The sequence below is a fragment of the Natator depressus genome, chromosome 4 (assembly GCF_965152275.1).
Source record: "Natator depressus isolate rNatDep1 chromosome 4, rNatDep2.hap1, whole genome shotgun sequence".
Classification (NCBI taxonomy): Eukaryota; Metazoa; Chordata; order Testudines; family Cheloniidae; genus Natator; species Natator depressus.
This window is the reverse complement of record NC_134237.1, coordinates 119,080,968-119,099,338: the sequence shown is the minus strand read 5'-3', so window position 1 is coordinate 119,099,338 and position 18,371 is coordinate 119,080,968. Positions and strand designations below refer to the sequence as shown.

Sequence of the window (18,371 nt, the reverse complement as noted above, 5' to 3'; positions counted from 1 at the left end):
GAGCTGCACAGTGATCTCCCCGCTCTGTGTAGCCAGCGGCCTGTGCTCCCCACTGCCATGCTGGAGCCTCCACATTTATTTGACAAATAAGATTTGAAGAATTTTGCAGAATTTTAAAATATTGGGCGCAGAATGCCCAATATGCCCAATGCGCAAATTTTGGGGGGCAGAATGCCCTCAGGAGTAACGAGCTAATCTGGCTGCTAGGGATAAACCAGACACAGCAGTGTCCCACATCCCCAACACCAGTGGAACCAGGAAGGGGTAACAAAGGGGCCAGAATACCACCAGAGAATATATTGACATAGGTGGGAGTATCACTGGCTATTTAAGTCTGTTTTAAGTACACTTTGACACATTGACTCAGCCCAAAAACAATTCAGCAGGCTGGAGAACCTGAGCCTTCAAGGTTAGCTTCAGCAGTGCTGTGGTGCTTTACTTTTTGCTGCAACCAAGGACACAAATTTGCCCTCTTCCTCCTTGCCCAGGTGTATTCCACTGGGTCAGCAGTCAGAACAGAGGTTACAGCTAACAGAACAGCAGCTAAAACAGAGCAACAATATTTCAGGCTGCAGGTCCCCAGACAACAGCAGCTGCAGATGAGATTAGTTAAATGCAGGTCACTTAACAGGTGTGGTTTTATAACTCTAACATTTACAGGGATACTGCTAACATTGCTAGACCCACCGTTGCTACAAGCACTGGAAAAGTTATAAGGTTAAAAGAGGGGGGCGGGGAGGAGAGTACACGTTGATCTCCCTCCAACTAAAATAATTTTTTAAAGTCAATTTGAGAGGAAACACTGCTTTGGTGCCCCAGATTTAAATGAGGCTCCAGTGCACAGTCCCTCACAGAGAAAGGGCACAATGATTACTGTAAGATTCAGGGGGCCTGATTCTCCTCTCCACCACCCAAGTGTGAGTCAGGAATATCTCCGGAGCAGTCTGTGGAGTCCCATAGCTGGAGAGCTGGTATGTAAGGAGAAGGAAGCTCACAAACATAAAGTCACAGGCAACTGTTTATTTTTGGGGGGGGGGAAGGGGGGGGTTGAAATATTTCACTACAGCAAGTATTGGTCAATAGGGACCTGATGCTGCTCCTCTGCACAGCAAGGAAAAACCCTTCTGCCATGTACATTGGTCAAACTGGACAGTCTCTACGTAAAAGAATAAATGGACACAAATCAGATGTCAAGAATTATAACATTCATAAACCAGTCGGAGAACACTTCAATCTCTCTGGTCACGCGATTACTGACATGAAAGTTGCAATATTACAACAAAAAAACTTCAAATCCAGACTCCAGCGAGAGACTGCTGAATTGGAATTCGTTTGCAAATTGGATACAATTAATTTAGGCTTGAATAGAGACAGGGAGTGGCTAAGTCATTATGCAAGGTAACCTATTTCCCCTTGTTTTTTCCTACTCCCCCCCCCAGACGTTCTTGTTAAACCCTGGATTTGTGCTGGAAATGGCCCAACTTGATTATCATCCACATTGTAAGGAGAGTGATCACTTTAGATAAGCTATTACCAGCAGGAGAGTGAGGTGGGGGGAGGTATTTTTTCATGCTTTGTGTGTATAAAAAGATCTTCTACACTTTCCACAGTATGCATCCAATGAAGTGAGCTGTAGCTCACGAAAGCTTATGCTCAAATAAATTGGTTAGTCTCTAAGGTGCCACAAGTACTCCTTTTCTTTTTGCGAATACAGGGACTCACACGGCTGTTACTCTGAAGCTCGAGCCCAGACATCTACACAGCAGTGAAACAGCCCCCCAGCCCGAGCCTGAGTCGGCTGGCACAGACCAGCCATGGGTGTCTAGCTGCTGTGTAGACATACAATATCCTCAGAGGCCCATGATGTCACTGGAAGTTGAAAAAAACAGTTCCAGTGCAGAAGGCATTCAGCACCTGAGCATTGTTAAAGGGCTGTGACATCATTGTTCATGTGTAATGGTACCTTACTCCACAGAGCAGTCCCTCACTGACAAAGAAAACAAGGCAGAGCACTAAACATCTGAGTGGTGATTTTACAATTCCAGTCACTAAAACCTCAGCTCTTTTCTGTTCTCCAGTGACTTTTCTGAGGCTAACTGCTCACCCTTGATTGAAAGCAATTCACAGAACATGCAGCTGTGTGCTAAGTTAGGAACCTTTATCACAGATCAGTGATTTAACATAGGGGATTTTTTTGGCTTTTTCTCTAAGTTCACTAGCTGTAAACCATCTGCTCCTTACCAGATAAAGAATGGATTTCCCCCTCTTCTTCATAACGTCCTGTAGTTTGCATTACCATTCAGTAAATCTATTTGTGACATGCTATGTGCTTCTCACTGTTCAGCGTCCCTACTTTGTGTGGCTTCCCCTGCTAAGTATATCACTGAGTATCCAAACAGCAGACTTTATGCAGCTCACAACAAGACACTTAATACCAGTTTCCTAACTGCAGATCTCTGGTGCCCAGCCTGCATAAGGAATCAACCCAGTCCTGCACTCCTCAACACAAGGGTTTGTGCATCACACTAAGGAAAAGTGATTTCTTTGTTTCTCTGCAGCATTTGTTTGCTAAAGAAAGTGGTGTTTTTTAAGACGGCCAGGGATTTCTGACATGTCACAAAAGCTCAAACTTCTCATTACTTGTGTCAAGGACTACTTTTAGGAAATCAAAAAGAAGTAGGCTGAAAATTGTGTAGCATATTGAAAGCTCCCAAAATGAAGAATACTCCAAATCAGGGCCCGGAAAGACAAATATTCACTATTTCGTCTTAACCTGGAATAACTATTACAATATCGCCCCCTTTTGGCATCATTTATTTTCTTCAGTTTAAATGAAGATAAGAACTGTATGTTCAGAACCTGTTCCTTGTGAAGCCAGTGGGAGTTAGATTGGACCCTTAACTCCTTAAATATTAAGGGGCAGGTTCTCTGTTCCCTACACCTGGTGGAGTTATTTACACTAATGCAAAGCGTGTGCAAAATGCTACCAAATCAGAACTGTATATATGTAAATGGCTCTAGAAGGTGCAGGAAAGTGGACAGTCAGGCCCTCATGTGTTGTCACTGAAATCTTACATTTATTGGTTTGGCTACAGGAAATAAACTTTCCTATGAGTAGATTTGTAAATAGTTTAACTTTCCAAGTCTTATTCTTTACTCCCTCTGAGTCTGACAATAGGAGCACTCAGCATTAGCACAACGCTGGTCCCTTAGAAGCCAATGTTCAAACTCCCACTGATTTCACTGGGGCCATGTTTACACTATGGGTCCTACAGCTACAGCGGCAGCTCTGGTGCTGTAGCACCGTAATGTAGACACTTCCTATATTGATGGACGGGGTTTTTCCTTCAGTGTAGGTAATCCACCTCCCCAAGCAGCAGTAGCTAAGTCAATGGAAGAATTCTTCCATCAGTCAAACGACATCTAGACCAGGTGTTAGGTCGCCTTCACTCTGGCACTCAGGGGAATGAATTTTTCATACCTGGGCAATGTGAATAGGTTTACCTAAATTTGAAGTGTAACCAGGCCTGAGAGTGACGTTAGACAAACACCAAGCGCTTTTGCAATTCCCACCCCTAGAGTGTAATGATTGCAGAATTACATTCACCCTTTCATGTCATATTTAGAGATATTGTTGCAAGTCTGGCATTGAAAAAATCCACATCAGCTCAGAGTTAAAAGGATTGGTTCCAAGTAGTTCCATATCTGGAGTTGTACTCGTTTATGTAGCCATCTGAAAGAAGTATTACCTTCTCATCAGGTGTAGGGGAGAACATTTTCTCTTCTAGTGGATGCCTTGAGAAGTCATAGGGATAGGTAACAACTAATTCACCTCCATGGAGACTGGCAGACAATACAAATGGTATAGCCCTCATCCACTTCATAACTGCTTTTGTCTCCGGTGCTACCTGAAGAGTAGAAAGAAAAATCACTTGAATGAACATTCTGTTTAGAATGGATTCACTTAAAATAATTTGGGGCCAGCATGACCCTTCTCATAGAAACACCTGCAGATAGGAGTGTGGTGGGGAAGAAAACTGTGTGTGATTCCCCAGATGTCCCATTAGGGGACGGGGTGGTGGTTGTTTGTCCCATGTAACAACCATGGAGTTTGGACCCCAAAATCCAGGACCAGAAAAATTGTTATAACAAAATGGAAAGTCAGACTCACAATTCCTAGCCACCCAGACCCCAGAGGCAATTGCCATTTTTGGAAAAAGCATCACAAATGGAGAAAAGACTGCTATGGACTATATTTTTGTTCTGTGTTTATACAGTAACTAGCACAAGGGAGGACTGGGGTTCCTAGGCGCTATACTAATACAATTAAATAATAATAAGATGTGATTTGAACTAAAATTCAGATTGCAACAAGATTAAGAGCCATAATAGTGGTCACATTTTAATGAAAATGTAACATGTTGCTTTCAAAATTTTCCCTGGACAAGCTGGAACTCAACTGCAAAATGCTATGAAGTAAACAGTTTCCTCTTGAGGGACTTATCTGGCCTCAGTAGTTACTGAGGAATAATTTCATTCAGGGCTACATTATAATTAGCTACTCCTTAAATGCAACAGTGACACCTGGTGGCCAGTTAGGGTAAGCCTCGAAATACAGCTGTCAGAGAGTTGTTAGTTTTACGGAGGGATTCTCCTTCCATTTGCACCCTTGTGGGGTCATTGACAGCTGTGCAATGTGAGTGCAAAGTGGCTGTAAAATGCTACCAAATGAGAACAGCAGCATGTTTGCACAAATATCAAAGACTACACGAGGTGTAAAGCGAAGGAGGGTCAGGATCTTACTTTGGGCCCAGCCGTGCATGGATCTATGCAGGGCTGCTAAAGCCCTCTGTCACCTCATGCTTAAATACCATCACCTATCATAAAATAATCAAGGTTGGAGGACGACCATCCCTTGGTCAGCTGGTCACTTGCATGAGTGACTTCCCGAGTGCCCCCCTGTAAATATTGCAGGAAATGTGTTGGCAGTTCAGTAAAAGCAAGTGGCATTCTTATCCAGGTGGCGTAGACACCACTGTGGAATACTGTTACTCCATTTAATGTGTAGGAAGTGCTGGGTAACTGAGGAAGGCAGCTGAAGCAGCATTAGGCTTTATATCCACTGTAGACTAGCCATTGGTATGGGTGCTTATAACATATTTGTTTAGCAGGGCTACCATTTCATTTACAAGAGGGCAGTATGCACACACACACTAACCAGTGCAGAACAACCTGAAAACACCTTTTCTGGTGATAAAGCCAGGGCAACGGTTTCACAGGACCCATATGAATGGTCCTTTATATTGATGCCAGTTTTTGATTAGGGCTCTTCCGCAGAGCATGTAGCCATTGGCAGAGAGTGGGGCTTCATTTATTTTGTGTCAGTAGTTTGCCAGGTTGCACTTGCGGTATGTCAGGGTGCCAGGCTCAGATGAAAATACTGGATGAATTGTCATCAGTTAGATCCCTCCAACATCTGGCTGTCAGCTGGCTTGAAAACACTAAGAAAAGTCACTAAAGCCGAAATCTGAAAAGATATTTAGGGGTTGGGATGCTCAGTGTTGCAACACCTAAGTGATTTAGTAGCTGTTTTCAAGAGTGATTTAAGCACCTTGGTGCCTAAATCCCATCAACTTCCAATGGGATTTTGGTTCCTAACAGCATAAATCCCGTTTGAAAATGAAATTTAAGCTCCTAAATCAGCACTGCAATGCTGAGTGCCGCAACACCTAAATACCTTTAAAAATCTGGGTCTACGTGTAACAAAAGCTACAGTGCTGGCCCTAGGCAGCTGCAGTGAGAAGTCTGTCTGAATGTTCATATTGTAGTGCACATGTATCAAAACAGTCAGGGCGTATTTTTTGTAAGGCACTGTGTAAAAATTTATTAGTGAAGATTTTATAGGCCCTGGACACTGTGGGACAGGTGGCTATGTGGTAAGAACTGGGGGAGGGATAGTCAGAATAACAACACTCCAGGAATCACACATTATTTTTACTTCATTGTTGTTAGCATTTAGCTGGTAGACGTATTGTGGGGCTGGCAATTAAGTACAAAACTAAAAGAAAAAAATTAAGTTGGTTCCTGTCTGATCTATGGTTTGGAAATGGGTGTTACAGTGATGGAAGAAAAGAAGATACAGCTAATAGAAAGGAGAATGGCAGGCGAACAGAGGACAGACATGAGAACAGAGTGCTCATGGAAGATATTAAGGGGAAGATGAACTTGGAACTCTTAATGATAGAGAGGCTGGAGAGCACACTTTTGAGGTTGGATGGACATGTGATCAGAATGATCAGCAAAGAAAGCCTGGGAGGAAGAGGACAGCAAGAAAGGGCGTGGAAGACTGACGATACGATGGGAAGACACTGTCAAGAGAAGTTTGAAGAGAAAAAGACTGGAATGCCAAGACCTATGAATCTGTGTTAAGGACCAGAAGGAGTAGTGAAGAATTGTGGGCACCTCCGACCCTGTGTAAACAGGAAAAGGAGTAGGGAAGTGAAGTATTGTTCACATTTAGGAACATGAGTTACAGGACCTGGCATGGCAAATTCTTCTGTGGTTTATCATCATTTGAGATAACTGAAGTTCTACATCCTGGTTATTAGCTATGCTCCAGTTTCCAATACACAAAAAGCCATTAGTACCTTTGCATACATTTGCATGCCAGTATCACTAAAAGCTATAGTATTACAGGTGAGCCCAGAGAGAAAGACATGCTAGGAGTGGCAGACAGGATGGAAAATATCATCCCCTTCCTTCCCCCACAATTGACTCAGTGTTTTAAAGTGAACCCAATGCTACTGATTCCCATGAAAAAGGAAGCAAAGAGGTCCTTTATCAGGAAGTTATCATTATAATAATTCATTTGTAGCATTGCCGTAGCACAAAGGATCCCTAGTAATGGACTAAGATAAAATTGTGTTAGGCAAAAAGATGATCCCTGCCCCAAAGAATTAAGACAAGAGATAACAGGTGGAGACAGTCAGACTGGGGAATACAAAGGAACAATGAGACAATATTTGTCAGCATGTCAGGCACACTGGCTGCCTAACCATTGTCAAGTTTGTTAATACGGCAATTCCCCCATATGTTCAAGAGCATGAGAGGATTTTACTTATGGCTCAGAAGAAGGGAGACCATTTGAAAAGCCCTGGGGAGTTGAGCACCATGGGTAAAGGACACTAGAGAAGTCTTTCAGGCACACACAGGTACACACATACCAAAGGTGGGGGAGAGAAAATTGTCTCAGGAAGTTTTGTGAGAATGAACTCGGGGAGTCTCAGAGGAAGGCTCCCTTATGGGTTTGCAGTGAGAGTGGGCTTTCCACAGGGAATCTGAGACCTGACCCCATGGATCCCATGGAATTAGTAAAAAAAATCAGACCCTTCTGGGCTGATTCCTGGGCCTCCTTCCCAAGCCTTGGCTCCCTTTAAATCCATCCCTTCTCAGAAGCAGAAACTGCAGACAATTTAATACAGCCTGGAGAAGCACTGATGCCCTCATGGGTTTCCTCTTGGGATCAGCTGGATGGCCAATGGACCATGCTGTGGCAATTCCTATGCTTCTCCGTTCTGTCAGTGCCCACACAAGAGCTCTTCTGTAGGCTGTTGAGTAACAGGGAAGCCTGCTGCAGAGGGGGCTCAAATCCTCTTCTCTGGTTTCAGCACGCAAAACTGTCTGCTCCTTTGCTCCTCTCTGCAGCAGTGAATAGGCACCAACACAGACCCTGTCCTATTCTTGCGGAAATAGGTACTCTCAGATTTCAGTAAAAGTCTTTTATTTAACTGTTATATCAATATTTTCTGGGACAAGCCCAGAATGTCCTATTCAGAGAACTTCCAAACTCAACCTCTTTCCATGTTTTTCTCTCTAGTCTACTTCCTTGTTAGATACCTACATACTCCGCAAGACAGTGAGCCCGTTTGTGATGCTGGCAGACCAGATGCCAGCCCATGCCACGGTCCCCATGTCTTAACCGAATATGAACAAATACCTAGCTGGAATCAGTCTGGCTCACCTCTGTGTTAATATTATTAAAATAGGTATTAAAATTACAAGATTGTGTTTAGTATTAAGACTTTCTTGATTGCTGGTGTGTTGCTGTGTGCATTAATCTCACTTACAGCACCTGTATCCTATATCGTAAGGTAATATTTAAGCTTTTGGAATGTAAACTTCTGTGACATTCTAAATCACTAGACAGGAGAGAGACATTAACTAGTGTGAAGTGCTGACCTCCAAAGCTGTTACATCCTGGTCAACAAGGAAGGCCCATCAACACCACAACGACTATTATGGGACACTGAAGAGAACAAAAGACTTTGTTTCTCTGTTCTCTCGCTCCACGCCCACGAAGAGAAGTTATGCAAGTTGATTCCACCCATCATCTGAGTTCACAGCTTAGAGCACATGGGGGAAAGAGAATAAAAAAACCCTAACAAGAAGGAACTGTACCTCTATGACTCCTGGACTCTGCGGGCATACAGCTTCTAAGCATAAGCAAGGGATCCCCAGCTGCTTAGCGTGGGTTAGCCCTATAGGACATATACAGCTTGTTTATTATAGAAACCTCTATTACCTTTTCAAATGTAAAACTGTGACTCGTGTGTGTGTTTTCCTGCTTTCATCTTATAAAGAACTCTATTTCCTTTTCCCTGTTAATAAATCTTTAGATAGTTTATTATAGGATTGGCTACAAGCATTGTCTTTGGTGTGAGATCTAAAGAGCAACTGACCTGGGGTAAGTGACTGGGCCTTTGGGACAGACAGTAACCTGAATATTGCTGTGATCCTTGGTGTAAGGGACCATTTATCACAAAGGTAGGCTCGCCTGTGTGGCAAGACAAATTGGAGTATCCAAGGGTACTGTCTGTGACTCCATGGTTAGGCTGTTACAGTGCTTCATGACTTTCCACTTGATAATTGGTTTAGTGAAATCTAAGTACAAAAAGCACACCTATTTTGCAGTTTGTGCCCCGTTGCCTGCCCTGAGGTTGGTATTCAACCTCTTGGGTTACTGCAGGACAACTTTACACCATTATTATTTTATTGCTGCAAATTTTGTGGAAAACAATTAGGTTTTGCAACCCATATAGCAATTTAGCTTTAAAGAAACTATATTTTTAAACCTACGTCCTTCTGGTTCAGCTCCATCAATGGTATCAGACTCTACCCTTTGACTATTCATAGATTATTTCTTTAATGTGGTTTATTAACTCACCAAAAGTCCTTTGCCTTTCAGTCACAGACAATCATTCTTAAATTATCCATTTTGCAAGAGCAATTTAAGATACAATTAGAAGGGAACTAGATAATTTGGTTATAAATAGTGAATGGCCATTACCCTTTTTAAACCTGATTCCCATTTCTGTCGGTTATATCGTATTTAGCCACTGTCTCCATGGTCTGTAAAGATGATTTCTTTTTTTTCCTTTTAGAAACAACTGGACTAGATTTCCTACAGTTTCTGCCAGCATCCACTATAAGCCTCCAAATCCTGTATGGATCAAGGCAATTTAATTTATTTAATCTCTGATAATGTTTCTCAATTTAAACTCTGACCATTTATTACAATAATTGGTAATAACAGAGAACAAAGCTTGTTGTGAGGGCAAGGATTATGGGAAGGGAAGGGGTTTTTCTGAGTTTATGTGACTGGCAAAGAGCTAAATAGCTTGCTTTCAATTTTCCGGTCTCCATGTGGTGCTTTGGAATACCTGCATAATTACTTTAATAAGCTGGATAATAAATACTATTAAGTAAATGACAGTTGAAAGGCTGGCTTTGAAGCAGACATACTAATGCTTTTACATGCACAAAGCTGAGTTCCATAACAGCGTCCCCTCATGAAGGTAAATGGTTCATATCCCTAGCAAAATTGATGCTCATTACATCAACAACTCATATGGCCCTTCTGTGCCCACTGCTGTAGGAGTAGGTTAACTCCGCACAGAGAGAAGATTCATGCAGTTTCGTCTCTTAGCTAAATGAAACTGTAGTTGTCAGGGAAGTTTTTTGTGTGCCTTCAAGGTCACAGGATGACAGGTTCTCTCATTCTCTCTCTACACAATACACATCGGAAGGTACTTTGTATGTTGTTGAGCTGCTTGTTACGGAGGGAACAAGTTCTCTGTGTGTTTGTGATGTGTTAAATAGTCACTTCCTTCATGGTTAATTCCTCTGTAAAATGCAGTGAAAGGCCTGCAGTAGAATGGTTGTAGCGTCTGGTATGTTGAAACCCCTCCGTAATTTTGTGTATTTTGTTTCTGTTAAGGGCAGGTTGAGTCAACAGAGGGGTTAAAATGCCAGTGGCTGCCTATGCCTTTTCTGAACTGGAGCGCTCACATTCTCTGTCACTAGGGGAGCAGAACTTGTGGTAGCAACAATGGGAAATTTGGGACAAAAATCCTAGGGACAAATTCTGTCACCCACCCAGGCTTCTGTAGGCTACTGTGATGGCATATGGGGCTGTAAAGGCACAACGGGAGTCCGGGGGAGAATCTGACAAGTGCAGGGCACTCTGTAAGTGGCCCTACACTACTCCCCACCATAAAGTCATGTTTAAGGAGCATGCCACACACATGGCAGGGGGCAACTGGGAAAAGACTAGGGGCAAGAATGTAAACATTATGCAGTGAATAGTGTTAGAGGAATTCTGGGCTGGGCCGCAGTCCATAGGCAGCCTGGGCTGGGCTAAGTCAGAGTGGCCAGGAGCTGCTGCAGCTTATGCTGTTGGCTGCATCAGTCTTCGGAGCAGCCCAGAATATGAGCATAAATCTCTCTTTGTCCCCTCTCTTCCTGGGCTGAGACTTCAGTTCTGCAGCTCCTGGAAGTGTAGACAAGGCAGGAAAGATGTCCTGGTCCCTGCCTTGGAAGGCTTCCAATCTCATGTTAATGCAGAGGCATGCAGCCCAGTACAATAGTACAGCAGGGGGAAATCTTCCACATAGGCCTGGGTAAAACTGGTGACAATTCTTCCCTGCCTTTCCCCAAGTGTGTTTGACACACGTATGGCCTATTACACAGCACACAGCTCTGGAGGCGACAGAGTCCAATGCAGAGTTCCCTAGCCAAATGGCACCAGCAATTAGCTCACCAAGGCTTTAATCCTGCCAAGGGCTCTGTATAGGCAGACCCCCCCGCGCCTGCTTGGAGCCCCATTCAAAATAACAAGGCTCTGTGCTGGATGCAGGGTCTGCCCACATGGAGTTATTTGCATGGTCAGGGCCAAAGACCACTTCCCAGGCCCTTCTCAGTCCTTCAGAGACATTACTCAATGCAATAACAATGCACGATTTTAAATGTAAATAATGTCAATGACTGTGCACTATTGGGATTAACAGAAAAAAAAGGTGCCCAGCTCTCAGGGCAGCAGAGTTCTGCTTTGTTTGGAATCTCTCTCTCTCTCTTTCTCTCCCCCTCGTATATTATCTCTTGGGACCTCTCCTATTTGTCTCTTGGAACCTCTTTACTAGGCCTCCAACTCTGCTTCAAATGCTCTAATGCTGGAGCTGAGCGAATAATTGATTGTTTTGGTTCAGTGGCAAATCTCTGAGGGAAAAAAGGCATTTCGGGTCACCCCAAAACACCAGTTTTTCAGTTTCTCACCAAAACACAAAGATGCAAATTTAATTTCAAGTTGAATGAAATGGTCTGTTTTATTTTTGGGGGGTTTTTTTGCCTTTTTGGTTTTTAGAGATTTATTATTAGTTATTATTTTTTTTATTTTATTTTATTATTTTAAGTTAAATCTAGCTACATTTCTAAACAAAACATCAGTTCTAAATGAAAACTCAGACATTTCACTATTTGCCATGTTTGACCCTAATTCATGAACAGTTTCAGTCTATCTGAAATTGCCTTTTGTTTGGGAGGAGGATGGGAATAAACTATTCATCAAAGAAATTTTATCTAGTTCTATCAAGGCCATTTCTTCTCTTCTGAGGCTCCCTCAGTCTGTGCTCTGAGGCTTGCAGTGTGCTATGTTTCACAAGCCCCCTATTTGCCATCCACCATCTCTCTTTATTAGTTCATTTGAAAGCTGAAAATCATCAAGGCCCTGATCCTACCAGCTGCTCCACACAGGGGGCTTCTATGCCTATGCAGAGCATCGAGAGAAGTCAGCTGGGCTCAGGGCTCCATCTACATAGCGTACCTTGCAGGATCAGCACATAACCAGCACATTTCTCCCAGCTGTCACTGAAGGTGTGGGTTTCTATGGCCCCCATTACGGTAGTATCTGAGCAACACACACTCTGTAATGTATTGATTCTCACAACACCCCTGTGAGGTAGGGCAGTGCTATTATCCGCATTGTACAGATGGGGAAGTGAGGCACACAGAGACTAAATGACTTGCCCATGGTGAAGATTTGTGGAGAAGAAGGGACTCCCCAGAGTCCCCTGCCAGCATCGTAATTTCTGGATCATCCATCCTCTCTAGGACTTTGAACATTTGGGATTGCATGCTGGCAAACAACTGAATCAATTTCACTGAAAACCCACCCAAATGAAAACCAGGGTTGCATGGGGAATTGAAGAGAGAGCAGGAGCTCTCAGACTCAGGGCTAGTGTTTTGCCTCACACTTACAGTAGGTGATGGATTTTGTGTTTCCTCTGTTTGTAGGGAGATAAATTGCAACTGCAGCTACTGGAGCTGAGGGAAACCACTCCCTGCCTCATGACAGGGGTATAGCCTTTGGTAGACCTGTCCTGTGACTGGGGCTAGGAGCTAAAACACTCCTGAATATCACACTATTACTATGCAAGCACATGACTTACTTAAGTTGCTGATGATTAACTTCAGGCCCAGTGCTCCTTTTGCTGCTCCCAGTACCAGGGGAGGAGAGGTAACAGCTGCTTTCTCCCACCCACCTTCCAGTACTGCTGGTGGGGGGGGGGGGGCGAACAAGTAGGCATTGAGATAGCAGCTTCAATTACTTGAGCTGTTTGTTAAAATGTCAACTTGGTCATTTCCAAGAAATGCTGAGGATACGTAACTCCCAATGAAGTCACTGTGAGCTCCATGGGGCAGGGACCAGCTTGGTGTTCTGTCTGTTCAGCACCGAGCGATGACTGGGGCTGATAGACCCTACCGCAATACAAATAATACATTTAATAATAATAATTAATTAATAATCAAGTCAATATGAGTTGTGGGTGCTCAGCCCTTCTAAAAATCAAATTGTTTCTGTTGTACAATAGCGTATAGTTTAATTAAATACAGAAACCTGTTATTTGTGACATTTTTGTTTGCTAGTCATTTGAGGCTTTTGCCTTTTCTTCCAAGACCAGCCCATGACTTATCATGCAAATCCTATGCACATCCAACTAGTCCTCCTTATAAGAATAATAATATTAAGCTCAAACAAGCATCAAGGATAACTTCGTACTGATTTTTTTAAATATTCATAATTATCTGAGCCTTTATTCAAAATATTTGATAAAAGGTCTGTAATTCATACCTTACCCTCCCAATAGGACTGTGGAATGGGGATGTGGTCTAGGCGTGCCCATCGGAGCCCGGCTCTGTTGTAAACTTCAGATGTCAAGTCAGGGAAATTTCTGTTAAGATCAAGGTTCTGAGCAGTTTGACGTCCATTAATCCATCCATTGTAACCAGCTCCCTAATAAAGAAAGAAGCCAATTAAATAGATCCAATCCTGCCTGTCTCATAATGTTTGGGGTTTTAAAAATGTTATTTGCTAATGACCAACTGGAAGTCTGAAATGCCAAAAAGGCACCGGAGATTTGTTAAAAGTGTCCAGAGAGTGGAAATAATATATTTATTTATAGAACACCCTTTATCCCAAAGGACCTCAAAAGCACGTGTGAGCACCACGAATGTGACTCAGAGGTCAAACACAACAGCTGTTAAACAGGTTTAAATCAGGGCTCAGCAAACATAATAAATATTAATATTTAATTACATTTGATCTTCTAGCTGAGGAAGAAAATATATTAAACGAAAAGTTTGTATAAAATAAAAGGAGCAATTTCAATTGTCATAATTGGCTCTTGGGCATTTTGCTCAAATATTGATAGGGGCAGGCTGCTGAATGTCCAAACAGATTTTCATCTGTATCAAACCTCCAGTATGCAAGCAGGAACAATGGAAAATCTGGTCCAAATTACCTGTTAGTTTTGTTAATCTGGGCACTATAGAGCAGACACCCATCAAATCAGATGGGAATAAAATCTGTTAGTCAACTATTGTCAAAACCCAAATCCCGCAAACCCCAGATTTTCTTTTCTCTTTTGCAGGGTAATTTTATAACATATTCACTTCATTGCAAAAAGTGTTTTACCTCTTCTGCAGCAAGTTCATACCCATCTGGGTTCAGTGAAGGCAGAAGGTGAATTCTAGTGTTGTTTATCAAAGTCTGGATCCTGGGGTTCCCAAGGAGATATTCAGAGCACAAGTATTGTGCAAGGTATATTAACAATTCTTTTCCAACAACTTCATTTCCATGCATGTTTCCAATATACTTAAATTCTGGCTTCACTGTGAAAAGATGGAGTAATGAGATGATTTGTTGTAATTCTGAGAACATTTGGATGCCTTCCCAAGGCCTTCCAACGCAGATAGCTGACAGATGAGTCAGTGAGTTTTATTTACAGTAATTTAACATGCATTTTCCTGTAAACATCATGTCAATTCCAGATCCATTTGCACCAACTTCAAGTCAGTTAACAAATTAAATATATTTTCTTTATACAATAAAGTGAACTATTTGTTAAGAATTCACAATGTTATGAGGCAATCACTGCGGTTAATGATGAGAACAGCTAAAACTAACTGTAAATCAGAGTATTTTCAGAGGACTGCAATCAAAAACATCTAGGAAAAGAATAATTGGCTCAGACATCAGCTAGACTACACTGTGATGGGATCTATCAGGCCTTCTCTACGCTCTGCTGGAGGCATGAGAGTCCTGACACTCCGTGCCCAAGGAAAATCCATCTACACCAGGTGACCAACAAGGCAGTCCTCCAGAGACGTAGAAGGGCCAGGAGGAAATATTGACCTATCAAGAGTCAGCAGGCCAATTAGGACGTTTGGCCAGCTTTTCCTTGAGGGCAGAGCTGAGTGAGACTGGGACACAGGAGGAGCACCTAAGTGCTAACCCAGAGCCCAGGCCAGGACCTGACTCTAAGTCCTGCAAGTAAGCACTTGCATTCTGAAGGATTTTTTCTTCTTTGTTTAAAGTGGCAGACAGCCGAATCCTGAGCTGCTATTTTTCTTTGGAAACTGATGCCCAGCTTACGGCACAGGTTACCCTACCTCAAGCAGGTGGCCAAACTTTGCAGACCAAGATGGGGAGTGGATGAAATACAATGGGTGACGCTGAAGGAGGCGCTACAGAGCCACCTTGCCTGCCACATGCACACATCACCATAGATTCTGAAACCAAGTATACGACAACAGCATGTATATAGTATTATGGCCTTGATTCTCTGTTAGACCATCCCTGTGTTTGGAGCAGGAATCAGGTTAGGGTGCAAATGTAGCTTTAAATTCTATTCTGGGGCCTATGAGGCCTCTGGTGTAAGTTAGAGTAGCCTCAGGATGCCCCTATATTATGCTCTGCGTCCCATGGTTCCCTATGAGTCGTGGAAACTAGAGCATAGCTGTAGTGCAGTGCATTCTAGCTACACCCCTTCCCTTTTCCCAGTCTGCATCCTCATCTTTCTCTCTAACCATAACAAACTCTGTATGCCTGAAGCAGGGAGGAGGGATGGAGTCGAGCCTTCATACCAGCTTTACATAGGTCATAAAGGCCTCCTGCTCTGGGAGTTATTTTTGCCCTCTTAAAAGCCCCGTTATGCTGTTCAGAGTGGTGTAATTGCCTGCTAATGTATCATTTTTACGATAAAACATGTTGAATTATTGTTTTATTTTAAAACATGTTTATTTACTGGTTTATAGGCTACCTAACCATTCCACTGGCCAATGGAACATTATAGTATTAAGGACAGTGCTACCACTGTTCCTTTAATTGGAGGTGAAAGATGTCCTAGTGGTTAGGCTTCTAACATGGGACTTGGGAGATTCAGATCCCTACTTTGCTACAGACTTCCTGTGTGACCTTTGATAACACAGGGCTCTTCAATCTATCAGAGAAAGGTATAACAAGGTTAAATGGCTGGAAGTTGAAGCTAGACAAATTCAAACTAGAAATGGGGTAAAATATTGAAGGGGGGGTAATTAACCATTGAATCAACTTACCAAGAGTGGTGATGTATTCTCCATCACTGGACATTTTAAAATCAGAATTGGATGTTTTTTCTAAAAGATATGTTCTAGTTCAATGACAGCTATTGGACTTGAAGCCGGAATTAATCTAGGGAAGTCCTATGCAGAAGGTCAGACTAAATGATCACAATGGTTCTTCTGGCCTTAAAATCTATTAATCTATAGGGAACATGATAGAAGTTCACCAAATCTCACCCTAAGAGGCTAGCTGTCAGAGTTATGTCCACACTGCAGCTGGGAGCATTATTACTCACTCAGGTCATGGTGTCCAGGATTGGTTGAAAACTCAATCACAAAAAGGTCTCTCCCTTCAAAGCTACGGCCAATGCTGTAAGTTCTTGCAATGTGGGAGCACCTAGAAGCAGTCTTCTTCAAAATGCTCACCATTTTGTAATACGAATGATGGGTGAACTGAATTAAAGTTGTAGGCACCTCCACAAGTAAATCTTCCTCAGCTAATTCTGGCTCCCCTGCAGAGAAAAATTATAACTGCAACTAAGTGAGGTCAAAAAGTTTGTGCCGGAATGGGGTTATCAAGATACAGTGAACAAACACCTGCCCCTCTGTTCATAAAGCATACATTTCCAAAAATAAAAGTATGGAAATTAGAAATGAGCCTGAATCAAGACATTAGATCTGAACAAGAACCTCCTCTATTTGCTCTTCCGTGTGAGGTAGAATCATAGCATCATAGAATCATAGAATATCAGGGTTGGAAGGAACCTCAGGAGGTCATCTAGTCCAACCCCCTGCTCAAAGCAGGACCAATCCCCGACTATGTTAGTCCAAGTCTCCAAAACCAGCTACTGCACTTGCACGGTGACAGATATTTTAAGATGTGCAGCCAGATTTGCTGTGAGCTTCACCAGCTAAAAACCGGCCTGTAGTACACAGGTAAACTTCAGCCTTCAGCATAGAGACTGGTCCTTTAAATCTATTGGATCAAAGTCATCCTTGGTGTAACTCAACTGACTTCAGTCACCTGCACTATATACCGCTAAACAAAAAAATAACATTCACAAAGGCAATTTACCTTCCATGAGCTAGTTAGTATTGTGCATTTCCTGTTGTTCTAAAATTTCAGGTAAGATTTTAAGATATAATACAAAGTCTGTCGGTATATTGTAGCGGTCATGGATAGTTTCTTATGATGTGCCTGTATAGCTTCAGTTCTTACCTCGTAGCTTTGCCAGTGGATCAAAACAACCTTCTTCTTCACCAGCAAAGAAGCGATCACAGTCTAAGAAGTAGGGCCAAGCCATGTCTATTGTGTCAAATGCAGGAAGGCAATTTTTTCTCAGATTTTCACAGACGTGTCTGCAGGGCTTTATCATTTTGTCTTTTTCACACTGTGGGGCCAGTATTGAGCAGCTCAAGAGTCTCAGATCAGGATTACATTCTCCCTGAAGCAAGTTGTGTAGCACACTCATGAGAATATATTCAGAGCTGAATTCAACCACTTCTCTGGACTTCTGATCCAGCAAATTAGGATACATTGTTTTGGTGTAGGGAACGTCACCACAAGAGCCTAAGGTGATGTCCACGCATTTTGCTACAAGAAATGATAAGATGAACATGTGAAAAATACCTTGCTCATTAATCACACTGAATCCAATACAGCTGCTCAAATAATATGTATTGAATAACAGGCTCAGTTAAGTTAATCTATTTGCTGTTCACAGATTGTATGGCAATTGATCACAATATTCTCAGATATATTTATTGTTTGAAACTATTTGCGAAATGATTCTTAGTCCGTGGCTTGTTTGTGAGTCGTTCATTGCAAGGAGCCAGTATTCAAAATTTCAATTAGATTTTCAATTTTTGTTGGACACATGGTCATATTTCTGTTCTCTGATTGGCTGAGTCTAACTTTTAAAATCAGATTTCTGGTGTATTTACAAATTCAAAATTTGAAATAGTTAAATGGACAGATTCTGGCCACCACAGTGGGTGCTTTGAGAGTTTGGATGCCTGCGGACTCCCCTGTCATGTGGAATCCCCCTGGGGCCAGAATAGGTAGCATGGCCAGAGAAAACAGTTGAGATGGACAACTGGTGTAAGTTAGAGTAACCCCAAGACTGCTCTATATCACACCAGGGACAAGAGCTTGA

The 18,371-nt window shown here is 42.5% G+C and overlaps 1 protein-coding gene across 1 annotated transcript in view; it reads right to left on the bottom strand.

Annotated features, from left to right (window-relative positions):
• Positions 1-18,371, bottom strand: part of CPZ (carboxypeptidase Z) — a 55,498-nt gene that overhangs the window by 12,283 nt on the left and 24,844 nt on the right. Inside the window, exons 3-7 of the mRNA XM_074951768.1 lie at positions 17,435-17,809; positions 16,512-16,727; positions 14,309-14,505; positions 13,466-13,627; positions 3,750-3,908 (exon numbers count right to left, since the gene is read on the bottom strand). Of these exons, the coding sequence (XP_074807869.1) occupies positions 3,750-3,908; positions 13,466-13,627; positions 14,309-14,505; positions 16,512-16,727; positions 17,435-17,809 (1,109 nt within the window). The remainder of the gene's footprint in view (positions 1-3,749; positions 3,909-13,465; positions 13,628-14,308; positions 14,506-16,511; positions 16,728-17,434; positions 17,810-18,371) is intronic.